Here is a 27,442-nt window from a genome sequence, read left to right as displayed (position 1 = left end):
TTTAGAGCGAATTAGAAACTCATAGGGACACTAAAGTATATTTGGAGAAAGGACCCAGTCATTTGTATAATAATCTTGCGAATACAGTTTGTTCAGCATTTAACAAATAAAATCACTTGAATTCACTAACAGTTTGATGCTGGTCTTTTTGAAGGTCTGAGAGAGATGCGTGGAATGGTTTCAATTTATAGATATATAATATGTGTCTGGTTTTCTGCAAACATCGCTAGATCTTCCACACTAAATCTGTGAGACTTCCCTGAATATTGTTGGGAAAAGGCTTAAACTTGATTTAAGGTTTCCCCAAATCAGTGGTGGGATTTAGCCACTTCGGGAGAACCGGTTGTTAACTTTCTGAGCAGTTTGGTGAACTGGTTGTTGGAAGAAATCATTAGGGCAGAGAACCAGTTGTTACATTATCTGAATCCCATTACATCCCCAAACATCCAGATTTCAGAGTCACAAATAAACCAGAATGGTAGGTAAACCTTCATATGAATAACTTAAAAATTAATTAATAATATTGTTCCAGTTTACTCCTCCAACTTAAAAAAACATACAGAGAAAAATATATTTAAGAATGTCTCTTTATCAAACTTTCCCCAATGCAGATTTCCCCTAAATCCAGATTTTAGAGCTACAAGTAAATCAGAATGTTAAAGACACTTTAATATGGATAACTTAAAAATTATTTTCTAATTTTGACGAATCTTACTCTTATTAACTTAAAAACATAATCAAGCAAAGAAAAAGATACTTAAGCATGTCTTCTTATCAACTGTTCCTTGTTGTTTAAATCAGGCCTCAACACAATAATGTAACACTTGGGGGCAAAGATGCATCCTAGGAGTGCAGCACTAGAGCACAAGATAGAGAAGATCTCCACAGCCACCATGGCTTTTCCTTTTGTGCTCAGGTAGGTTGGGACGAAGGAGACCCACACACTGCAGAAAGCCAACATGCTGAAGGTGATGAACTTGGCTTCGTTAAAGCTGTCAGGCAGTTTACGAGCCTGGAAAGCCACGATGAAGCTGGCAAATGAAAGGAGGGCCATATAGCTCAGGACACAATAAAACATAACAACTGACCCTTCGTTGCATTGTAGAATCATTTCTTTAGGGACTGAATGCATGTCTAACTCTGGGAATGGGGGAAAGGTTGACAACCACACAATAGAGATGGTAGCTTGGAATAGAGAGCAGAGAAGGACAATAGAAACAGCCAGTCTTTTCCCCACCCATGTCCTCATCCGAGATCCTGGCTTGGTGGCTTTGAAGGCAAGAGAAACAAGGATGGTTTTGGCCAACACACAAGAGATGGACAATGAAAAGGTAAGGCCAAATGCAGACTGTCTGAGGAGACAGGTGACTCTCCCAGGTTGTCCAAGAAAGAGCAAAGAACAGAGGAAGCAGAACAGAAGGGAGATGATGAGAGTGTAGGTGAGATCCCGGTTGTTGGCTTTCACGATAGGGCTGTCTTTGTGCTTAATAAAAGTTCCCAGCACCCATGTTGTAATGAGGGAGAACACAGCAGCAAGACAAGCTAAACTATACCCTAAAGGTTCTTCATAAGACAAAAAGTTTATCCTTTTTAGGAGACAGCCATTTCTTTCTCGGTTTGCGTATTGATATTCTGGACATTGGAAGCAAGCTACCATATCTGAAATTGAAAAAAATATCCAGCCATGTTTTAGTGAGTAAATGTAGAGTAGCAACAATGGCTAAACTGATTCCTTTAAAAGTTCTTCATCTGGCAAGTAGCTAATCGTTTTCATGATGCACCCATCTTTGTTATAGTTTGCTTATAGGCAGTGGTGGGATTCAAGTAAATTAACAACCGGTTCTCTGTCTAATGATTTATTCCAACAACCAGTTTGCCAAACTGCTCAGAAAGTTAACAACCGGTTCTCTGTCTAATGATTTATTCCAACAACCAGTTTGCCAAACTGCTCAGAAAGTTAACAACCGGTTCTCCCGAAGTGGTGCGAATTGGCTGAATCCCACCACTGCTTATAGGTCATTTGAATATTGGAAAAAAAAACAACACAAGAGCATCTAAAAATAAAAACCCTTATCTCAACATGGATTCATGAGAAAGTTAATTGACTATTTGCATAGTTATCGTTATCCTAGGGTTGACTCAACCTTCCATCCTTCTGAAGTAGGTAATACGAGGATCCAGATTGTTGTTGGGGGCATTAGGGCTGGCCTAATTAGGGCTGGCCTAAAATTATCATTACGGCTGGCCTAATGATAATTTTAATTGAGGGTTTTTAGTGGGGTTTTAGCAGGGCTATTTTATAATTTTATCTTCCTATTTTAAATTCTCAGCTTATGGAATTAGTTTTTTTAACATATATTGTATTTTACTTCTTTTTTGTACATTTGTTTTATTTATGCTGTACACGGCCCTAAGTCTTCGGAGAAGGGCGGTATATAAATTTAAATAAATAAATAAATAAATAAATAAATAAATAAATAAATAAATAAATAAATAAATAAATAAATAAATAAATAAATAAATAAATATGCTTAGAGAGCTATAAAGCACTGTGAAGCAGTATATAAATCTAAGTGCTATTGCTATTGCTAATGGTGACTTGATACAAAATATACAAGCCAGAGAGTGAAAATATCTTTGAATATCTCCCTATGTATATTTAATGCACTGTTGAAATTAAGTCATATCTAATTTGAGTACACCCAAGAAACTAGCACACCTCAAGAAAATATGTTTTTAACTTTTTTTTTTATATTTGCATTTATATCCCGCCCTTCTCCGAAGACTCAGGGCAGTTTACACTATGTCAGCAATAGTCTTCATCCTATTTGTATATTTATATACAAAGTCAACTTATTGCCCCCAACAATCTGGGTCCTCATTTTACCTACCTTATAAAGAATGGAAGGCTGAGTCAACCTTGGGCCTGGTGGGACTAGAACCTGCAGTAATTGCAGGCAGCTGTGTTAATAACAGACTGTCTTACCAGTCTGAGCCACAGAGGCCCCTTTATTTATGTTCTTATTATACACAACTGCCCCAATGAAGATTTTATGAATACCTGAAGGAATAATTTAATATTTAAATTCATATTCTCTTCAAGACTGCACTTCAAGATATGTAGGAAAATGAAATACTTTCCCTAAAATTCAATACATTATATCATGGAGGAAATTCCAAAAGATTAATATATCAGACATATTTCGAGTGCAAACTACATAGGAAACAAAATTTTCTAAGGCTGCAAAACATCATTTTTATTTAATAAGTTTACTCTTAATTTTGCTTTCTTCCTTCATTTCTCTTAAAGTTCATTTTTGCATTGCTCCCCATAAGGAGAATATGGGAATCACAGGCATCAAAATTGAATGTGCATATATACACAGTCTAGGTATGGATTTTGCAGAAGAGCCCAAAATGCAGAAATACCACATAATAAATGTAACTAGGTGGATATGAAAAGAATTAAGGTTTAAATTGGGAAGTCAGTCATTTATATTCCATATACCACTAATGTGTAAAAGCAGGGGTGAAATCCAAATTTTTTTACTACCGGTTCTGTGGGTGTGGCTTGGTGGGTGTGGTATGGATTGGTGGGCGTGACTTGGGGGGCATGGCAGGAGAATGATACTGCAAAATCTTCAATCCCACCCCACTCTGGGGCCAGCAAGAGGTGGTATTTGTCAGTTCTTCAAACTACTCAAAATTTCTGCTACCGGTTCTCCAGAAACCTGTCAGAACCTGCTGGATTTCACCCCTGTGTAAAAGGTTCATATCGTATTAGCCAGTGCAAATGGCTGAGAAGCAGGCTGGGGACCGGCAATGACACAACCGTAGTTGATCCGTAGTTGAGAAGCGGATTCGCAGCAGCGCACCCAGATAGCAGCCGAGTGCTCAGCACTTCCGGGGTCACATGGGGTGGGATTGCCTATGTGGGTGGGGCAGCTACCAGTGCTTAAAAGGTGGTGGGAGCATGGAACAATTAGCTCTAACAAGATTTTCATTGGATTGCTTTGTCGTAATTACCAGATAAGCAGGTTTCAAACCATAATTTGTGTTTGGCATCCTTACTCTCCATCTGGAACCTGACATATTAAGAATTTGCTTCCATAAATTTCATGTCTATGTTTTTGAAAGAGTGCAGAGAAGAGCAACAAAGATGATTAGGGGACTGGAGGCTAAAACATATGAAGAACGGTTGCAAGAACTCGGTATACCTAGTTTAATGAAAAGAAGGACTAGGGGAGACATGATAGCAGTCTTCCAATATCTCAGGGGTTGCCACAAAGAAAAGGGAGTCAAACTATTCTCCAAAGCACCTGAGGGTAGAACAAGAAGCAATGGGTGGAAACTAATCAAGGAGAGAAGCAACTTAGAACTAAGGAGAAATTTCCTGACAGTTAGAACAATTAATCAGTGGAATAACTTGCCTGCAGAAGTTGTGAATGCTCCAACACTGGAAGTTTTTAAGAAAATGTTGGATAACCATTTGTCTGAAATGGTGTAGGGTTTCCTGCCTGGGCAGGGGGTTGGACTAGAAGACCTCCAAGGTCCCTTCCAACTCTGTTGTTGTTGTTATTATTATTATTTGTTTTTTAATTTTAGCTTTCTTTCTTTGTTTAATTTAAAACTTTTTGTGTGTGTTTTCATTGCCCCATTCAATTTCCAACAATAAACTTAAAACTAATTTGCTGAAAACATTCCGCAGAACATATTCACAAAAATTCTCACATTGTATATTTGTTTGTCATGGCACTATGGCTGATATTTCAAGTTCATCTCTGTAACAATAAAAATAGAGAAGTTATCACCATACCCATCTTATTTGAAAATTTTCCCTCTGGACACGGAACGCAATCATAACAGCAGGATTTTTTCCCTTCATCCTTCCTTTTCTGATAACCGGGGAGACAATATTCATTGCACAGAGAGATGGGAAGCACCTAGTTATCAATTTCATAATGTTGGAAAGTGAAGGTACATTGTTTTGAAGCAAGTTCAGTTGTTACACTACAAATGAAATGTGCACCATATTTACAATCAAAAGGTCCTGTCAAAATAGGCATCAAAAGTTAATGAGATAAGTGGGATTTGAAAATGTTCAGTTCAAACCATCCCTGGCTTGCCCTCGAGTTGCCATAGGCAAGGCAGGTGGGAAACCGACAAAGCAGTATGGCAGCCAAAGACAGGAGCACATGCCAGACATATCTTTCTCAAGGCTGTCTTCCAGGGTTACCAACAGCGGCAGGAGGAGTGTTCTGTCCCCCCACTGCAGTCCAGGAGGCACGAGCAATGACTCAGTTAGCCGGCAATTGAGTCCATGGCAGCTATCAGCTCTGGCAGCAACCCAGCGAGCGTCTGCCAAGGTTTTTCTGTTATCTTTCTTGATGCTGGTGTGTCAACCAGGAAGTCAGGAATAAACAGCACTTCAGCTCAAGTTCTCTCTAGGGTGTTTGATTTGTTCGTCACGAAGCAGTATAGCAGCCCCACACCCTGTGGGGTGTGGCTCCGTGACTCAGCACTTTCTAGGCCTGGCCCATCCCTGCTTCTGTTGTTCCCGCCTCTCTTGTCTACGAAACCTGGGATCTAACCAGGATTGTCCCCAGCTGGGTCTGGAAGCATTTCCTGGGCGAGGGGAGATACAGGAGACAGAGGCCTCATCACCTCTTCCACCTGGCCTGCCTCTGGCTCCTGGAGCTGAGCCAGGAAAGCCGGCCCTGCAGAAGGGAGCCCTGACGGCCCTTCCACCTCACTCTCTGAGTCACTCTCTGGCAGGGGGCCAGGCCCGGGGGTGGGGGCTGGAGCCACAACAAGGAAAGTGATCTCTACAACTCATGAAATTGTTCTGTTGGCAAATGTGATTAATAACACACGCTGGGGGGAGGGAGGAAACAGGGTCATAATTGTGGCCGTAAACTATGTGGGGTCAGAGTTGGCTTCATTTGGGAATGTGCTGACATGAAGTTCCTAATAAATAATTGGATTTCTTTTGAAGCTTGGCTCGAGGCTCATGATATAATTAGGGCATCGGTTGGAACCCTGACATATTGTTCACAATACTACTGCAGTTGGTTTTCAACAATTAAACTGGAAAAATGTCATTTCTTTTAAATCTATTTAATCCAACTGAAAATGGTCAACCAAACTCTCTTTAAGCCATACCTGGTTAAATGATCTATGCCAAACAATCATGTCCTCATTAATGACTAAATCCTTTCCTTGATTCAGAGCATCCGGTTCCACTTTTCCAACTTTTCGTCTCTGGAAAGTGGAATTGGGAAAAGTGACTATGTTTACGATATCAAATCCACCTTCCATGTTTGCATGGTCATAAAAAGTCAAGGTCTCTCCAAGAGAATTGTTGAACGTCATGCCTTTAAGAAATTGATGGAGCTATCATATTGGGAATCAAAAGAAAATAGAACGATAAAGAATAGAAAGCTATGAGTAATTTTATCGTAGTTGTATTCTACAATTCAGGGAGAAACTCTGACAATGTTAAAAATCTATTTCTCCAACCTCATGAGACCTTATTTTCTGCCCTCTGTATATGCAGCTAAAAGAAGGATCAGATATTTCAGTGATCAAATATCAGATAAACAGGATTCAAGTGTCCTGCATCTTCTTTCCTCCTTCTTTTCAATGTAGCCTAAGAAGTACTACATGAACAAGTGGAAAAACAGTTTCCAAAATTAGGTTCCCTGTCTGGTCTCCTCCTCCTTTTCTAAGAAATGATTTGCTTCTGACTTCCCACCATTTTTTTTAATTTTCATTCAATTTTAGAGTAGAGTAGAGTAGAGTAGAGTAGAGTAGAGTAGAGTAGAGTAGAGTAGAGTAGAGTAGAACAGAACAGAACAGAACAGAACAGAACAGAATAGAATAGAATAGAATAGAATAGAATAACAGAGTTGGAAGGGACTTTGGAGGTCTTCCAATCCAACCCACTGCTCAAGCAAGAAACCCTACACCACTTCAGACAAATGGTTATCCAACCTCTTCTTAAAAACTTCCAGTGTTGGAGCATTCCCAACTTCTGGAGGCAAGTTGTTCCACTGATGAATTGTTCCAACTGCCAGGAAATTTCTCCTTAGTTCTAAGTTGGTTCTGAGTTGATTCCCTGATAATCATTTTCACAGACATAAAGCTGCGGTGAATGTAGTAAGGACTGAAGTATAGCTATTTGGGTTAAATAGGATTCACGTCATTATTTTCAGTAATAGGTGAAATGCCTAAAAACTGTAGGAATTTAAAAACTAAAAACCTGAATCTTAGTTAACACTTGCATGCTGAAGTAGCTCAAGGAGTAAAGTGGAAAACATATATTGATGGAAATAAAGTCATATAGATGAGGCATTTTTTAAAAAGATGTTCTATTCCATTTTGATAGTTCCTTCTACCCTATTTAATTCAAACAGCGTAACTTTTTAATTACTGTTATCCAGCACAAAGTATTTCTCTCAAACAGAATTACCTGCCATGGTTTTGCATCTTCATATTTTGATGATTTATGCCTCAGCAAATGCCTGTGATTAGATGGAAGTAAGAAGACAGCATGCAAAGCTTGGGCCAATACATAGACAGCATTATAGATACCATAGCTGTGCCCAGTCAACTGCATCTCAAAAAGAGACCCAGGAATGTCCTCCAGCTTTTCCTCTCCTGTACAAATGTCGTCGTCCACTTGGGTTGAACGAAAAGATGGCAATGAACAATCAAACACTTGACCCCAGAAAAGTGGGAAAAAGCCATCTTCTTGAATCCAAGGAGGTTTTATCAAGTTTAGGAATTCCTTGAAGCCTGAAATTTGCCTTGAGCGAATTGTAAAGCAAATGGCGCCATCAAAGAATTGCCGATCCCATTTTCTTTGTATACCTGTTAGTAAATAGTCAATCTGGGCAGTCATGATCCACACCTTTCGCAAGGAACTCTGCTCACATTCAGGGCAAACTAAAAATATGATGCTAGTCACCCATGCAATGGTCAAAGAGTCTCCAGAGACAATAAAGGTCTTGATCTTCTCATCAGCTATACTGCTATAAATATTTGCTGCTTTCTCAAACATTTCCTGAAACTTATCCCAGTGGGTTAAATACGGGATTCTTTGAATGGAAGCAGAGCAGATTCCATGTTGGGAAAAGAGGGACTCCATGATCTGCAGGAAACGTTCTCCATTCCAATTATCAGTAGTAAAGATCCCAATCCAGGTCCACCCAAAATGTTGAAGCAGTCGGATAATCCCAATGTACTGAGAAGATTCATTGGGGACAATGGAGTAAAAGGACGTCCCAGCATTGTAACTATCCAGAGGGGTAAATGATCCATAAGTCAACTAAAACAAAGAACACGTTATGTAGAAATATATTACCAGGATTATATTCACCTCAGTTTTTCTATTCATGAAAACAATCTTTTGTAAGGTTATTCAACTAAGTGATTATCGTTAATCATTATTTTTTAGAAGGGAAGAAACAAATAACACTCTTCTGTCTATTCTTCAAGTGCCTACCTGTGGTATCTTGTATAAACCTACAATGTCTGCCATGTAGGATGATGTTTCAGAGCTAAGTCCCCCAATAATGGCTATGAGGTTTTTCATGCTGTCACATTTGTAGTTCGGGACAAATTGCTGGGATTTGAAGAGTAAGTCCAGGGTGGTTCGATAGGTCATCATTGGGTGATAATAGTTGTCATGGATGTGAAAACCAAGGGTGACATTAGACAGGATTTGTGGATTCTCATTGATCTCCTTCACAGCAAAGGCCAAGGAAAGGACATGTTGGTAGAATTTTGCTAACACCCTGTAAATAAAATGATTTCACTCTTTCAGAAGTTAACATTAAAGGAGATTTTATGTCTCAGCTATAATAATTGCTTTAGCTGAGTTAAATACATCAATAACCTCTCCCACTCTCCATGTTTAAGATAGGGTTGTTCCTTATCAACTGAGAATTCTGCCACAATGAAATTTTATTCTGTGAGTGAGATGGTTGCAGAATGAATCAACGTATTGCCCCTTCCCACAAACTAAAATGTCCTCCTTTTTAAAAAGCTAAAATATTTTTATATTTTTCCTATCATTTGCAATAAAGTCTCATAAGGAGATTATAAATTTCAGTTTGCTTGGAGGCTTGCTGTTATATAAGAGCCAATGATATTTCTTTCTAGTATATATTGGTAGAATTTGTTAGTACTGGTAAATAAAATGATTTCACTCTTTCAGAAGTTAACTTTAGTTTTTACATCCGAACAATTGTAATTGCTATAACTGAATTAAATATATCATTAATCTCTCTCTCTCTCTCTCTCTCTCTCCCTCCTTCCCTCCCTCCCTGCCTCTCCCTCTCCCTCTCTCTCTCCCTCTCCACATTTAAGATAGGGCTATTCCATCTCAACTGAGAACTCTGCCAGAATGAAATATTTTCTGTGATTGACATGGTTGCAAAATGAATCAACGTATGGCCACTTCCCACAATCAAAAACGTCCTGCTATTTCATAAAATAACATTTCTCTTCATTCTTTCCTTCTCAACTTACAGTAAGGTTGAATAATGATATCATGAGTTGCACTTTTCGTGTAGTTTTGAGGTTATCTAACAGCCCATGATATTTCTCGCTAGCATCCTGATGCTACCATAGATCGGGTTGCTTGGTCTAATTTTGCACAGACAGAATTTACGTTTATTAAAAGCTGTCTTGAATTCCCGAGATGTAAAAACAACCTCAGAGAGAAAGAGTTCTCGTGATGCAAGAAAACAATCCAACTTTCCCTCTTTCCCTGTATGCATTAAACTTTCCTAACTGCTACGGAGGAGCAAGATAGAAAACCCATACTCTGGAAATTCAAAAAACTCTCGAGAGGGATGCTTCTGAAATGAGACTTCATTCAAATGGTAATTTATCATAGAAACCATCTCGCCGAGAATGATATCTCCTTTCTGGTACCACTCATACCAAGTAGCTACTGGATCCTCCACATGACATGCAAGTCTATTCACACTGACTATTGGGGTTACAAACAGAAGAAGAAAAAGAAACATCTGGGCAGCAAAAAGTCTTCCAAAATATGCAGGAGTCTGATTTTACTTTAAGCAGAATTCTGCATTAGCAAATGTTAGCTGGGCTAAATACACCGCTTGAGAGCTTTGCTGCTACTCCTCAGTTATAACAATAATACAGATCCATCCACGTCCTTTATTCAGATTGCCAATATCCAACTAACATAGTGCTCGAATGATGGTACTTTGGTACTGTGACAAATCACAGTTTGAAATGAAAAAATATTATAGACTCTGCCCTTTCCAGTTGCTACTCTTATTTGCAACTCTCTAAGGGACAAAACTTTTAGATGTTTTCTTTTTCCTTCCCACTAATAGTTTGGATATTTCTGTTTCAGATGTTTACATCTTAGACCAAGTGAACAAATTACAGTCCCTAGAATAATTCTAGCGCAGAGATCATCAGTTTTGCTCTGCATGTCATCTATTATTGAAAGAAATGATGAAATAGTCAAGTAGTAAAGATTAGATGTGGTTTTATAATTGTTCAGATACTTCAGCTTCTCCCAGAATCACTTTTCTCTTTTGGGAAGTTCAGCCAGTGTCAACTTTGCAATCAGATTAATTCTCTTTTAACCCAACTTTTAAAAAATTCATTTCCTCTCTATAGGAAATAATGGGAAATAATCCTACTGAAGAACGAATTTTACTGCAGAAATAACATCTTTCCAATTGCTACTCTTATTTGCAACTCTCTAAGGGACAAAACCTTTAGATTTTTTTCCCGCCTTCTCGCTGATAGATTGGAAGTTTCTGCTTCAGATGTTTACATCTTAGACCAAGTGAACAAATTACAGTCCCTAGAATAATTCTAGTGGAGAGATCATCAATTTTCCTTTGAATGGCATCTATGATTGAAAGAAATGATATAATGGATAGTGAAGCAGTAAAGATTAGATGTGATTTTACAATTGTTCAGGCACTGCAGCTTTTCTCAGAAGCACTTTTCTATGTTTGGAAGTTCAGCCATGGTCAACTTTGCAAGCAGATTAATACTCTCTAGTATTCCAGCTTTTAAAGTACTCCAATTAGAAACATACAAACTTATTTACAGATGTTATTTCTACAGTAAAATTTGTGCTTCAATAGAATTGTTTCCCAGTATTTCCTATAGTGAACAAACAATTTTTTTAATGTGGAATTTCAAAAAATTTTTTTTTTATTTATTTATAATTTAATTTTTATACCGCCCTTCTCCCGAAGGACTCAGGGCGGTTTACAGCCGTATTTAAAACACAAAATACAAACAGCAAGTTTAAAAGAGAATTAAAAACAAATATTTAAATAGGCCGAATCAAAATGAAAATGGTCATAGACCGACATAAAACCCATTTAAAATTACAATTTAAAATGATGCTTAGGCCAGTCCTGCACGATGAAATAATAAAGTCTTAAGTTCACGTTCGAAGGTCCGGAGGTCGGGGAGTTGGCATAACCCTGGAGGCAACTCATTCCAAAGGGCTGGTGCCGCCACAGAGAAGGCTCTCCCCCTGGGGGCCGTCAACCGACATTGTTTGGTTGACGGCAACCTGAGAAGGCCCACCCGGTGGGAGCACACAGGTCGTTGGGAGGCTATCGGTGGCAGAAGGCGGTCTCGTAAATAGCCTGGTCCTAAGCCATGGAGCACTTTAAAGGTGATAACCAGCACCTTGAATTGCACCCGGAAGGCTACCAGCAGCCAGTGCAGGCCACGCAGGATAAAAGAGTATTGTTGATAGAGGTATGCTCTTTATGTATATGTATATAGTAGTGGACAAAATTGTGGAAACCTTTTGGGGAAAGTGTATTTTTGAGGTCTGATGGCTAATAACACCACTTTTTTAGGGGGGAGTAGTATCATAAAATTATATATCGATGGAAAGGTAATTTAATCAAGAATGTAATGCTTTTCAGCCTTTGTTTGAGAGATAAAAGTGGCTTTTTTTCATGGAATCCTAGATTTTAGGCCAAATTCCTGCAGGTCTGTGCTGAACAGTCCTTTTTGCACTTAACTTCAGATTGCATTGCACCATTTCATCTTGTATACAAGCAGATGATTTTCTTCTGTCATGTAGGTACAGTCTCTTAATTCTTCTATTATCACTTGCTGTTTTGCACCTTTTCTTGCCTTTATCAGTATGGTTTTGTAGTGACTGAGTCTCCTTAAACCTCTTTAAAAACTTAGAAATGCCACCTTAGGTTAAGTTTCCACTATTTTTTTTTTAATTTGAATTTATATCCCGCCCTTCTCCGAAGACTCAGGGCGGCTTACATTGTGTTAAGCAATAGTCTCATCTATTTGTATATTATATACAAAGTCAACTTTTATTGCCCCCCACAATCTGGGTCCTCATTTTACCTACCTTATAAAGGATGGAAGGCTGAGTCAACCTTGGGCCTGGTGGGACTTGAACTTGCAGTAATTGCAAGCAGATGTGTTAATAACAGACTGCATTAGTCTGTTGAGCCACCAGAGGCCCGTAAATTTTCTTCTAATTTCTTTAGAACTCAAGCCTTCTTCACTTAATAATACTATTTTACATCGCTTTCTGGGCGATCAGTCAACTCTTTGCACCATTACTTTAATTTTATTACCTTTTGCAAGCTCACTAAATAAAAGAACACCAAAAGAATCCCACCAGCTTGATAGCGATCACATAACAAACTGACAAATGTCCTCCTCTCAGCTTCAATACATGACATTAATAACTGAATCCTGCTCTGATCTGATTGGCTCATTGCCAAAACAAGATGACACCTGATTGGCTCTCTAAACACCCATGCTCATTGGCTACAAGCAGATGAAGGAAAGCTACCTGATATCAACCTAATATCAATAATAATACAGGAAGTTGTGCTTCCTTTTTCTCATTATTTTTTTTTAATTTATTTTTGTCACAACATTATATACAAGCACATATAATGAAAGAAAACAATAGGACAGGAACGGTAGGCACTTTTGTGCACTTATGCACGCCCCTTATAGTCCTCTTAGGAATGGGGTGAGGTCAATGGTAGACAGTTTTTGGTTAAAGCTTTTGGGAGTTTGAGAAGAAACCACAGAGTCAGGTAGTGTGTTCCAAGCGTTAGCAACTCTGTTACAAAAGTCATATTTTCTGCAATCAAGATTGAAGCGGTTAACATTAAGTTTGAATCTATTGTTTGCTCTTGTATTATTGCGATTGAAGCTGAAGTACTCTTTTACAGGAAGGATATTGCAATAGATGATTCTGTGTGTTAAAAACAGGTCATGTTGGAGTCTGCGGAGTTCTAAGTTTTCTAATCCCAGGATTTCAAGTCTGGAGGTATAAGGTATTTTGTTGTTTACAGAGGAGCGGAGAACTCTTCTTGTAAAATATTTCTGGACTCGTTCAATTGTATTAATGTCTGAAATGTGGTATGGGTTCCAGACAGGCAAGCTGTATTCAAGAATAGGTCTTGCAAATGTTTTGTATGCTCTGGTTAGTAGTAGAGTTTTTGGAAAAGAAGCTACGCAAAATTAGGTTTACAACTCTTAGAGCCTTTTTTGCTATGTAGTTGCAGTGGGCTTTGGCACTTAGATCATTTGATATGAAAACTCCAAGGTCCTTAACAGGGTAGGGGTCATCTGTAAGATAATGTCCATCAAGCTTGTACTTAGTGTTTGGGTTCTTTTTTCCAATATGTAAGACTGAGCATTTGCTGGTTGAGATTTGGAGTTGCCAAGTTTTAGACCAATCGGATACAAAGTCAAGGTCTTTTTGAAGGGTAGTAATATTGAAGAGGTCCTGAAATGCCATAAGATTTTAGTTTTAGGAAAAGTTTATCATGAACTACTGAGTCAAAAGCTTTGCAGAAGTATATGTAGATTGCATCTATTGCTTTGCCTTGATCAAGATTAGTAGTCCATATGTTTTTGCAGTGGAGAAGTTGTAAGTTACATGATAATTTTTTCCTGAAACCAAATTGTTTATTAGAGAGGAGGTTGTTTGTTTCTAGGTGGAGGGTAATGGATTGGTTGATGATAGATTCCATTACTTTGCAGGTGACGCAGCATAGAGAGATTGGTCTGTAATTTTCAACTAGGCTGGGATCTCCTTTTTTGAAGATAGGGATGATTGTGGCTAGAGACCAAAGTTTGGGAAGGGAACCAGTCGTGAAAGCTTTATCAAAGATGCTTAGGGGTTCTGCTATATTAGTGGAAAGTTTTTTTAAGAAGTATGCACATAGTCCATCAGGCCCAATAGATAGAGATGGTTTCAGTTTGCGAAGAGCTTTTTCAACATTATCTTCTGTGAAGTCTATATGTGTTAAGTCATTGTAATCATTGTTGGTACGATTGGGGAATGTCGGATATGTGCCATCACTGTTAACCAAAGAATGTGTTAAAGAGGTTTGCTTTAACTGTTTCATCGTTACATTCTTTGCCATTAGATTCTTTTAGTGGTGGGATGGATCTTGATTCTTTAAGTTTATTGTTCACAAAATTATAAAAAGCAAGATTGGAATTTGTACGCAGAAGGTCTTCTTGCTTTGTGTGGTAAATGGTGCATTCAGTTTTTATTTGGTTGCAAATATTTCTGAAGCGGTTTTTGAAGTTTGCTGCATGGCCCTTTTTGTTTCTTCTCCAGAGGGATTTTTTTTTGGATTGAAGTTTTTTTATTGATATGGATAATTTGTTTTTTGTTTTTTTATTTTGGTGGTGATTTGTGGTATGTATAGTTTGATGATTCTATTGATTTCAAGTAGGAAAACTCTATTGTTTTTTCAAAAACAATTTTTTAAAATTTAAATTTAAATTTTAATTTTTTTTTTTTTAATTTTCAAAAAATATTTGAAAATTATTTGGCTATAATGTTTCATAGAATACAGATAACTGAACAAACTTCATTGCATTACATCCTTCATTAAATTATCTTTGCATTGATATATAATTGTATGGTACTACTCCAAAAAAAAGTGGTGTTATTAACCATCAAACCTCAAAAATAGTTTTCTCAAATGTTTTCCACCATTTTGGCCACTACTGTACATGTGTGTGTTGTGTCTACATACATATACACATATACATATATATGTACACAACAGATGTGGAAAAATTCTTTGAATCATTATCGGAGCTCAAGACTCTTTTGTTTCATCGCGCAGGGCTGGCCTAATGTGTTAATGGTTTTTAGTCAGGGTTTTATTATTATTTTAATAATTATCTATTATTTATTGTTATTGTTTTAATTAGTTTTAACGTTAGCCAAAATTGAATTAGATTTTTATAGCATTTTTTTAACTTTATTTATTAATATTGTTTTACGTTGGCTGTAAACTGCCCTGAGTCCTTCGGGAGAAGGGCGGTATAGAAATTTAATTAAATAAAATAAATAAAATAAGAGAATCAGTGTAGGTTTTTAAAATAATGACTATATACACAAATAAACAAAGGGGGAAGGAATCCCCAGCAATCACCAAACAAAAATTTATTTATTTTATTTATTAGTTAGATTTTTATTCCGCTCTTCTCCCGAAGGACAGCCAGATTAAAACAGAACAATATACAAATTAAAACCATAGTTAAAATAACATATTCTATAAATGGCCGAAAAGTAAAACCGTCAAATTTGACCCGTAAATAAAATACACCAGTTAAAATTATTAAAATTTAAAAATTTAGGATATTAAAAATTAAGCCAGTCCCGCTTGAATAAACAAGTACGTTTTCAATTCACGGTGAAAGGTCCGAAGGTCAGGTAATTGACGCAAACCAGGGGGAAGTTCGTTCCAGAGGGTAGGTGCTCCAACAGAGAAGGCCCTTCCCCTGGGGGCCGCCAGCTGACATTGCTTGGCGGACGGCACCCTGAGAAGACCCTCTCTGTGTGAGCATACGGGTCGGTGGGAGGCATAGGGTAACAGCAGGCGGTCCAGTAAGTACCCGGGCCCTAAGCCATGGAGCGCTTTAAAGGTGGTAACCAACACCTTGAAGCGCACCCGAAAGACCACAGGTAGCCAGTGCAGACTGCGCAGGAGGGGTGTTACCCAGGAGCAACGTGTGGCTCCCTCAATCACCCGCGCAGCTGCATTCTGGATTAACTGAAGCCTCCGAGTGCACTTCAGGGGTAGCCCCATGTAGAGAGCATTGCAATAATCCAGATGAGAAGTGACAAGAGCATGAGTGACCGTGCATAAGGCATCCCGGTCAAGGAAGGGGCGCAACTGGCGAACCAGGTGGACCTGGTAAAAAGCTCTCCTGGAGACGGCTGCCAAATGGTCTTCAAACGACAGCCGTCCATCCAGGAGAACGCCCAAGTTGCGCACCCTTTCTGTTGGGGCCAATGACTCGCCCCCAACAGTCAGCTGCGGTTGCAGCTGACTGTACCGGGGTGCCGGCATCCACAGCCACTCCGTCTTGGATGGATTGAGCCTGAGTCTGTTTCTCTCCATCCAGACCCGTACAGGAGAGAGGAAAGAGAGAGGAAAGACGATAGCAGGGAATAATGATATTGTAATATCTCAGATATCATTATTAAACTAAATCTATATAGCACCCAAATTATTGTGTGGGTAAACTTAATTGGTCAGAACATTGTATCCTAGGACAAAATCTTTTTTTCAGGCAAGGTACTTGACAGGAGCGAACTTACTAAAATTTGATTCCACAAAAATTGTGGAATTGAAAACTGGCAAATTTTACAAAACATTTTCTGTCACAAGGCAAAATATCATGAGGCAATATTATACTATTCAACATGTGCTATGTTCAAAGCCTGCATACCTCTGACTATCTCTTTAAATTTTTAAGAAGTTTCCGAGTGAAGGAATTCATTGGAAGCTCTTTTATTGTTGTAGCGATTGAGGAATCTGATAAGGAAATATCTCTGAAAGAATGACCCAACATCTCATGGATGAATTTTGTATTCAGAATTAAGATAGTTAAACCCAATATTTCATCTTTCTTTCTGTGTCCAACTGTGTTGATTGTTTTTTTAAAAATTATATTAATATTCAGCATTTTCCCTCCAAGGATTAGGATAGCCCTGATCCTGTTGGTTTTTTTTTTTATTCAAAAAGTTTTACAAAAAAATTTTTTCCCCTTTCCCCCCAACCCCTCTCCCTTCACAAACCCCCTCCCCCCTCCCCCCCGGCTTCCCGGAACAAACACAAGGTATAGTTAAAAATAAAACAAACATATGCTAAAAAAAATTTTCCCCAAACTATTATACCAATTCTCCCTCTCTAGCTCTGACTTCCTCCTTACATAACCAAATCCTTCAAAAAATTAACAATAAACAGTAATAAAATATATAAATCAGTAGAACAAATTAATCCTAAAATATTTTAAAACCAGCTAAAGCATAAAAATCCAATCCAGTTCAGAGAATATCTCCTTATAGCTTCTATAACCATATAACCATATAATTTCCCCAAGTCTTTCTTACATAAGATCTTTCAAGAATATTCTATTTAAAATTCAATACAACAGATTATAAAATTTATAAAATTCAATAGAAAATTACAATATTATTTAATTAATTACAATATCTATTCAACTTTAGTCCTTCCTCATCAAAATCCAGTATATCCAAATATCTAGTCTCTTATAATCACAAATTGTCTTTCGGGACACTAATATTTTGTCTATTAATATTTTAAAAACCTTGTTTCAAGAATAATACTTTTGTCTCTTGCCATTTTTTTTGGTGCATTAATCTCTGTCTTTCCTTCGTTGCTCCTTTTAAAAAGTCAATCACAATATTTCCTAGTAATTCCTTATGTCCAGAAATCCAAAAATTACTGCCATATATTCCATCAGTCCAAAAAGAGAACTCTTGGAAAACATTAAGCTTGTGAGTCTTTTCCATTTGAGGGACAATCTCCTGTAGCAGAAATTCAGGCAGCTCATCCAAACTATTTAAAGAAAACTTCTTTAGATCACCTTGTTTCTTCACGATCAAATCTTCATATTTATCCACTTTTATTTGTATGTCCTCCATTCCATTTTCTGAATAATTGCACTGGTTAATTTGCTCCAAACTCTCATCCAAAACGTCCCCATTTTTTATCAATTCGTATTTTTGAATAATTAAATACATACTTTCTGTGTAGTCCTGTATAAAGTCACGAATCCATTCTTCTGAAAGAACTTCCATAACAAAATTCCTGCTGAGAATCCCCTTGTAAAGTACTTAAACAGCGTAATATAATCCAACAGTCCACAGTCAAACACAATAAGATAAAATCTCCATTCAGTTTCGATTCAACAGCAAAGCTCCCTGTTGTGACCCAGGTTCCTGGACCCGGACTCCTGGACTCGGATGATTCAGAAAGTGAGGGAGAAGACCTGGCCAGCCCTGCTTCTCTTGAGCCCTTTCCCTCCCTGGCACCCACTCAAAGGGAGGAGGAGGGGCCGGCAAAGCCTGATTCCATGGAGCCTCCTTCTGATTTGGCAACGCCCCAAGAACAGTTTTGGAGTGACGCAAGGTTACGTAGACATGATCGGCGTGCGCAGCAGCGGAAGAGTTGGGACAAAGCCAAGTCATAATTGTCATGCAGTGACATCTGCAGAGACTATAAATAGGAGGCGGGACTTCCTGGTTTTTTGTCTTGGACAAAGTAATGAATTTGGGCGGGCAATCTGTATCAACGGAGGGAAGAATATATTCGTGAGTAATTCTGGCCTTATCTATAATTTCCTTGTTATCTCCAGAAACTTGGCAGGCCCATGGGTAGACGTAGCCAGGACATTTATATATATGTAAATAAATCAGAAAAGGAGGCCTCTGACTGACTCTTTGCTGGGAGTATTGGGGGAAGGGAAACAGAACACTCCCTTTGATGTATCGCTCTGCTTTCAGTTTCTCTAAAACGAAACTGAAGGGGGGGCGGAAGTCAGAAAATCAAAAATACTTGCAAACCAATAATTGTTCCTCACACTCGTTCCGCCTGCTTTTCGTATCCACAAAAAGAAATCAATTGCTAGCAGAAGTGGACACCTTCCTCTTTTCCTGCTTTTTCAGGAGCGCAGAGAATACTGGAGGTGGGGGAGGGGTAAATAAGGGGATTCGACCGTTCAGGACTTTGTATTACAAAAACAAAGCCCCTAGGGGAATCTACCCAATTCCTCCCCCTTGCTCTGTCTCTCTCTTTCAACCAGAGAGAGAAATGAAGCCGGGATCAGTTGTTAAATCCAGCTTTTACCATATTCAATGTGGAGTGCCATAAATTAGCACCCAGCGAGAAAGGTGGCGCCACCCAGAAGCCCTGATCCTGTTGGTTTTGAGGGGTCATTGGCAGTGGTAGGATTCAAGTAATTTAACAACCGGTTCCTCCTAGTGAAGGAGGAACTCCTAGGTTGGGTGGGTGTGGCTGGGGGATCATGTAACTGATTGGGCGTGGCCAACTTGACATCACTCATGGCAAGGTGGGGTGGCGTAGGCGGGCAGATGCTGCAGAGATTGGCATGATTTGCCGGTTTTCCGAACTGCGCAAAAATTTAACAACCAGTACGCCCGAACTGGTCCAAACTGGCTGAATCCCACCCCTTGGTCATTGGTGCTTTCCGAGCTTGGTGGTCTCCTCGCAGATATTTCCTTTGTGGGTACATGCTGGCTTTTTCTAAAGCTCTGAATATCTGGTTCTTTTCATTGGTCTGGAGTCCTGAATATGTGAAAGGGCCACTCTTCTGATTGTATTAACAAGCATTTGTTGTGACAACCTATAATTTTACAGAAATATAGACACACCTCACCCTCATCACTCTGGGAAGAGATCCTACATATGTCATCAGGGTCATCTACAGGTTGCTAAGTCAGGATCCTGCTAGGACTCATGATGTTATCTAGACATGGCTGAAAACAGCAAAGGTCAGAGAGCACCAAGGACCCCTCATTTCAACCCTGAGCTATACATATTCTCTTTTTTTGTTCTCTGTAAGCACCTGTCCCTGTATTCTATATTCTGAATTAAAATAGTTAAATCCAATACATCATCTTTATTTCTGTGTTCATGTATGTATATTATTGTAAAAAATATCAGCTGGTTTTTAAAATTATTTTTATTTCAGAAAGGGGGGAACATTTTGTCAAATTGGCAATTAAAAAAGTAGATAGTTGTTTTTTTAAGGCCAGCTAGGGGAAAATATTTTAATAGATAATTAACTCTTCCTGGAATTGGTCCAAATTATTATCATGTGTTTATTTGCTCAAAGCTCCAGAGATTTTCTGGAAAGCAGTGAAAAGTAGAAAACAAGTTGGAAAGAGGTTATAAACTAATCCTGGTTCAATAGAGAGCTTGGGCTGGTGGGAAATATCCAACAGGACTATTGGATTCAATTTCTCCAGCATTCGTTCTTTCTTTGATCAGACCAATTTCAAATCTGAGTTGTAGAAATATCAGTTATTATTGAAGCACGTGTCCATATCTGCATCAAAATGAAAAGTTTAGATTGATGCTCTTGTCTCTGGACGTGTGTTGAGAAGATCCCAGTATGCTAGGTCAGATCCATTGGTGTGGATTGATATATTGGAGACCTCTTTGGGAAGATGTTTTGGCTGCTGATGTGTTATTCATTCTGATGTTCCCAGTGATCAAAGTGAATGCACTCAAGTGCCCAGAGGTCGATCCTATCCCAATTCCACATGAATGGTACCAACCAAGTGACATCCTCATTGGAGGGATGGCATCACAGATCATCTATGCTTTCAGCGAACATTCATTTTATGAGAATCCATCTCCGGAGCTATATGAATTTTCAGAGTAAGCAAATCTCACACTTTTTTTCGCCTAATGATCCCTCTTTTCTTTTCTTCAGTTTTTTTTTAGCTGACCACACCTATCTCTATTTAAAAAAAAGGTGCCTAAAGAAAGCAGATGAAAGCTTTATCAGATCAAGTAATCACTTTAGTTTCTGAGAGTTTCTGGCTGTAGATTTTGTTTCCCATCATTTTTATTTTAAATTTAATGTTATGTAGGTTAACACGATGGCTAAATAGCTAGATTGCAAATCCCTAAGAAAGGGGATTTAATAAAATGAAGAAATACTTTAAAATATATGGTCCCCTTATTAAATAAAAAAATAGAATTATTTTTTTTCAGGAAGAGAAATATATCCCTAAAAAGGAGCATTAACATCGAATTTAGATATGTTTATTTGAAAGATAAAATGTAGGCAAATATATTTCAGGAGTTCAAAGCAGCGTTAGCCCATGGTAAGATTGATAAATTTAAGTGTATGTATGTATGTATGTATGTATGTATGTACGTACGTACGTACGTAAGTAAGTAAGTATGGATGGATGGATGGATGGATGGATGGATGGATGGATGGATGGATGGATGGATGGGTGGGTGGATGGATATATGTATGTATGTATAAGTAAGTAAGTAAGTAAGTAAGTAAGTAAGTAAGTAAGTAAGTAAGTAAGTAAGTAAGTAAATAAATAAATAAATAAATAAATAAATAAATAAATAAATAAATAAATAAATATACTTCTCAGTTTTTTCGATGCATTGTACAATTGTTTCATGAAAGACTTTCTTTATTTGTTGCAGTGTGATTACAAAATTCTACCAGCATGTCCTTTCCTTGGCCTTTGCTGTCAAGGAGATCAATGAGAACCCACAAATCTTGCCCAATGTTACCCTTGGATTCCATATCTATGACAGCTACAACAACCCTAAGATGACCTATCGGACCACCCTGGACTTACTTTTCAAATCAGATCAATTTCTCCCCAACTACAAATGTGGACTTCAGAAAATTCTTCTGGCCATCATTGGAGGACTTGGATCAGATACTTCATCCCATATGGCAGAAATTGTAGAGTTCTACAAAATTCCACAGGTGAGTCCAAGTCCAAGTGTGAGGGGATCTATCTTGTTCATATTAATTGTTTTAAAGAATTAATCAATTGGTTAAGTGTGCCCAAGAGCGTCCTTAACTTTTTGTGCTCATAAATCTCATCTAAGACTTAACAAGTGATTCAAAATAAAAGTTAGATTTCTTGGTGCAGAATGGAACAACTCACTGTGGCCCACTCATCATGGCCAACTCATCATGGCCATCTCATCATGGCCAACCTGCAGGACAATTCACCACAGGACAATTCAATCATTCAATTTGTCTATAACTCCTCTATACCATATTTTGATGTTCTCTCTTAGCTCACATATGGATCATTTCCCCTGGAAGAAATTGATAGCTGTCAATCATCTTCACTTTACTTTATGGCCCCAAATGAAGTTCTTCAATATATTGGGATTATCCAATTGCTTCAGCGTTTTGGATGGAAATGGATTGGGCTCTTTGCTGCAGATACCAAGAGCGGAGAACATTTTTTGCAGAAATTGGAGCCCTTGTTTTCTGAGCATGGAATCTGCTTAGCTTTCACACAAAGATTTCCAAAATTATTCTGTTTGGATGACTTGGGCAAATTTAGTGATATAATGTTTAACTTTTTTACACATTTCACAGACGTTAAAACAAATACATATATCATCTATGGAGAATCTTTTACACTTGCATGGCTCACAGCTCTCAAATCTGTATGGGATGCTGCAAATAAGGGAAATGCATCATTGAGCAAGGTGTGGATCACCACCAGCCAAATCGATTTCATGCTACCAGGATCTCAGAGGGAATGGAATCTCCAGTTTTATGATGGGGCCATAGCTTTTCAGATCCATTCAATTGAAAATCTGGAATTCGAGGGATTTCTTCAGTCCATAAAGCCATATTCAACCCATGAAGATGGATTTCGAAATTATTTTTGGGAGCCAGCATTCGACTGTTCCCTTCCTAATTCAGAATTGTCATCAGTGGACAGACAAAAATGCACTGGGAATGAAGAACTGGGAAACCTTCCTGAATCTATATTTCAATTGCAGATGACAGGTCATAGTTACAGCATCTATAATGGAGTTTATGCTGTAGCTCATTCTTTGCATAGCATGCTATCCAAGGGATCCAATCTGAAAAAAAAATTGGCAGATAAAATTGCTGAATCTCCAGAACTGCAGCCTTTTAGGGTAACATATCTCCAGCAAAGGTTTTTTTTTTTTTTTCAATGAACACGTTATTTCAAAATAGTTTAGCTCGCAAAATGTGCTAAGCTTTAATTCCAGGCACAAGCTATTCTTCAAATAGCTAGGATAAAAACAATTATTGACCTTGTCTGCTCCAATTAAATTAAACTTTGGTTTCTTCTCAAGAAAGATTGTATCACACAATTGTATATATTATTCATGGATAGGTTAATGTTTTGCTCTATTGTAAAAAACTGTGTTTCCTGCCTAAGCAGGGGGTTGGACTAGAGGACCTCCAAGGTCCCTTCCAACTGTTATTCTATTCTATTCTATTCTATTCTATTCTATTCTATTCTATTCTATTCTTTTTATTTTGTCACAACAGTATACACAAGCATCAACATAAATCAACAAAATATCATATAAGCATATATATGAGCAAAAGTATGTAATAATTGTATTAATTTGATATAATGAAAGGAAACATTAGGACAGGAATGGTAGGCACTTTTGTGTGCTCTTATGCACGTCCCTTATAGTCCTCTTAGGAATGGGGTGAGGTCAATGGTAGACAGTTTTTGGTTGAAGCATTTGGGAGTTTGAGAACAGACCACAGAGTCAGGCAGTGTGTTCTATTCTATTCTATTCTATTCTATTCTATTCTATTCTATTCTATTCTATTCTATTCTATTCTATTCTATTCTATTCTATTCTATTCTTTGTTTTGTATTGGCATTTTGTCCAATGAAACTGAATAATGAGTTTGGGAACTAAAACATGGAACTTCTAATATGTTGATTTCTCTTCTCATTGTTAATTCAACTTAATTCGCCTTTATTGCTTTCTTTTTCTCTTTCAAGTAGCTCCACCCATTTATTCAAGGCATTTCTTTCAACAACACAGCAGGAGAAGGAGTGTCTTTTAATGAGAAGAGGGAAGTTGTAGATGGATTTAGCATCATCAATATGATCGCTTTTCCAAACAGGTCCATCCGGAGTGTGAAAGTTGGAAAGCTAGATCCTGATGCATCTCATGGAAATGAATTGATCATTAATGAAAATCTGATAGAATGGCACAAAGGTTTTAATCAGGTATGGAAGTGCAGAATAGAATAGAATAGAATAGAATAGAATAGAATAGAATAGAATAGAATAGAATAGAATAGAATAGAATAGAATAGAATTTTATTGACCAAGTGTGATTGGACACACAAGGAATTTGTCTTGGTGCATATGCTCTCAATGTACATAAAAGAAACTGTAGAAAATTTTTTTTTACAACTTCTTTAAATAATGGAAAGATTTCAGTTAAATATCTCCAACTGTTCTCTGCTGGTCATGATTTTCTTTATGGGATGACTAGTTGACTGTATTTTCAGCTGATGAAAGAGCTGAATAACTTGGCAGTTACCTGTGCAAACTTTTTCATGTTATGAGCAGGTTCTTCCAGTTTCTCTGTGCAATGAATGCTGTCGCCCTGGATATTGGAAGAGAAAAGCTGAAAAGAAAAGCTTCTGCTGCTACGATTGTGTTCGTTGTCAACAAGGGAAGATTTCAAGCAAGACAGGTCAGTTATGAACTTCTATAAATATTTGAAAACTTTGGACAGCAAAGGAATTGTTTCATCAAACGTTACCCTTGGTTCAGCTGCACAAATTTATTTCTTACTGAAATTTAAGTTTTCTAGCCCAGTGGTCACTAACTGGTGGTCTGTGGATCATTGGTGGTCTGCAAGAAAATTTTGGTGGTCCGCAGAAAAATTATTTGCATTTTTTATATTGCATGAAATTAGGGGTCCTCAAACTATGGACACTTTCTCATGGTGGCTGTTTAGTTCCAACCACTGCTACCTGTTGGGGTCCTAAGGAGCCTGAGTGGGCAGGTGAGGAGTGGCTGGGAAGGGAAGGGCGAGTAGAGGCTGGTGAGGCACCTCTTGACATGAATGGCATCAAGTTGGCCATGCCCATCCAGTCACATGACCAATTAGCCACACCCACCCAGTTGGTCATTAGGCAGATCATATTAGCGGTCCACTGGATTGAAAATTATGAATGTAGTGGTCCTTGCGGTCCGAAAGGTTGGTGACCACTGTTCTAGCCCATAAAGCAAGGAATATGGGTAACCCCTAAAAATCTCAGTTATTAATAATCTCGTTTAGCAATAATCACCCAGGTATTAAAATAACACCGTGTTTCTTCAAAAAGACAACCCACCATGAAAAGAAGCCCTATCACGTTTTTGAGTGCATGAGATCAAATTAAGCCCCACCCACAAAATTAGCACTAATTAATACCCCGTCCACCCCGGGGTGAAGGGGGTGGGGCGAGGCACACAGATTAAAAATAAACTAGGATGGGGATGAGGGATGGAGCTGCCCTACTTACCAGGCCTCGCATACCCTGACAACTGCCTCTCCTTCTTCTGCAGCCGCTTGCCACCACTCACATGCATTGCCCTGGCTTCTGTTTTGCCTTCAGACTATTGACTCACCTCGCAGCAGTGGCACCGACAGCCCCGCCCAGCAGGAGCCTGCTGCTGGCCCACTTCTTCTGCGGCCACTTGCCGCCACTCGCACGCATCACCCCGGCCTCCATTTCGCCTTCAGGTGCCTTCCAGAAAGCCCTCTTCAGCAATAACAGAGCTCTGCAAATGCCTTCCAGATCAATTCAGAGCTCTATTATTGGCTGCAGAGGGCTTTCCGGAAAACATCTGAAGGCAAAACGGAGGCCAGGGCGACACGTGCGAGTGGCAGCAAGTGGAAGGATATTGTAAAATGTCCATTCCCTCCCCACTCCTGGGGGAAGGACATTGCAAAATCTCCATTCAGAGCCCACTCTGGGGCCAGCCAACAGTGGTATTTGCGAGTTCTCCGAACTACTCAAAATTTCCGCTACCGATTCTCCAAACTACTCAAAATTTCTGCTACCGGTTCTCCAGTCAGAACCTGGTGGATTTCACCCCTGAACTGGCAGTAAAAAAAAATTGGATTTCACCACTGCCCAGGTTGCCACAAGGTCACCCCCTGTTATACGGTGGTTATGGACAGAATTATGTGAACATGCAAACAAACACATTTAAGAAAGCATTTGAAATGCTGGCATGTTTCTTTTCAAATTAAATGAAAAATAACACCCAACAGCTATAGATCGCAATGTATTAACTAATTAATAAAATAAACACAATTCTAGACTAAACAACCCAAAAAAACCTCTGCGTAGCTTGACAAATACGAAAGTATGATAACAATAAAAACAAACAGATAACCAGCTGAAAACAGCAGCCGAATTCTGCATCATCTAAAATTAAATAATCCATTGTAATGAATTTTTACAACTTCATATATTTTCATAGCACACTTGAATAAATAATCGACTTTTGATATAGTTGGTAAATAGCTTGGGATAGCCCTTGGAATATAGCTACATGGGGCAAAAATCACAAAATGAATTATCATTCTTCTTTGTTAAAAAGTGGTAAGTAGAAAATAGATGAGTTTTCTTTTGTTCCTCTGTCCAGATACAGAAGATTGTTTCAAATGTCCTGAGGATCAGTATCCAAGCAAGGATCAAGATCGATGCCTTAACAAAACAATGAGTTTCCTGTCCTTTGAAGAACCTTTAGGAATCAGTCTGGCCTCAGCTGCTTTTTTCTTCTCCCTCATGACAACCAATGTGCTCGTAATTTTCCTTAAGCGTAGAGATACCCCCATCGTCAAGGCCAACAACCGGGACCTCACTTACACTCTCCTTATCGCCCTTCTGCTCTGCTTTCTCTCTTCCTTGTTATTCCTTGGTCAGCCAGGGAAAGTAACCTGCCTTCTACGTCAACCAGCATTCGGCACCATCTTCTCAGCTGCTGTTTCTTGTGTGTTAGCTAAAACTATTACCGTGGTTGTAGCTTTCATGGCTACTAAGCCAGGTTCTTCAATGAGAAAATGGGTGGGGAAAAGATTGGCTTTTTCCATTGTCCTTTCTTGTTCTTTTTTTCAAGCAGGTCTTTGCATTCTGTGGCTAGCAACATCTCTTCCATTCCCTGAGTTAGACATAAATTCCCTTACAGAAACCATGATTTTGCAATGCAATGAAGGCTCCATCTACATGTTCTATTGTGTCCTGGGCTATCTGGGTTTCTTGGCTATTGCCAGCTTCATTGTGGCTTTCCTTTCCCGTAATTTACCTGACAGTTTTAATGAAGCCAAATTCATCACCTTTAGCATGTTGGTTTTCTGCAGTGTATGGATCTCCTTTGTTCCAACCTATCTGAGCACCAAAGGAAAAGCCATGGTGGCTGTGGAGATCTTCTCCATCTTGTCTTCCAGTGCTGGGTTATTGGGGTGCATCTTCTTCCCCAAATGTTTCATCGTTGTGTTCAGGCCAGAACTTAACAGCAGGCACCAACTAATCAAACGAAATAATTAAA

General features: G+C 38.6%; 2 protein-coding genes across 2 annotated transcripts; one reads left to right on the top strand and one right to left on the bottom strand.

Moving 5' to 3' along the window:
- Positions 1–757: 757 nt before the first annotated feature.
- LOC131197108 (vomeronasal type-2 receptor 26-like) lies at positions 758–9,911 on the bottom strand. The gene is made up of 6 exons (XM_058180753.1): positions 9,832–9,911; positions 8,507–8,798; positions 7,472–8,329; positions 6,163–6,393; positions 4,817–4,943; positions 758–1,659 (listed from the first exon to the last, which is right to left on the bottom strand). The coding sequence occupies exons 1-6, from the start codon at positions 9,909–9,911 to the stop codon at positions 758–760; spliced, it is 2,490 nt and encodes an 829-aa protein (XP_058036736.1).
- Positions 9,912–19,845: 9,934 nt separating this feature from the next.
- On the top strand, positions 19,846–27,441 carry LOC131197107 (vomeronasal type-2 receptor 26-like). Its single transcript, XM_058180752.1, has 7 exons — positions 19,846–19,864; positions 20,585–20,756; positions 21,552–21,843; positions 22,164–23,027; positions 23,888–24,115; positions 24,464–24,590; positions 26,540–27,441. The coding sequence occupies exons 1-7, from the start codon at positions 19,846–19,848 to the stop codon at positions 27,439–27,441; spliced, it is 2,604 nt and encodes an 867-aa protein (XP_058036735.1).
- The last annotated feature ends 1 nt before the right edge of the window (position 27,442 follows it).

The sequence above is a fragment of the Ahaetulla prasina genome, chromosome 4 (assembly GCF_028640845.1).
Source record: "Ahaetulla prasina isolate Xishuangbanna chromosome 4, ASM2864084v1, whole genome shotgun sequence".
Lineage (NCBI taxonomy): Eukaryota > Metazoa > Chordata > Lepidosauria > Squamata > Colubridae > Ahaetulla > Ahaetulla prasina.
Note: the sequence above shows the minus strand (reverse complement) of the source record. Positions and strands in the feature narration are given on the sequence as shown.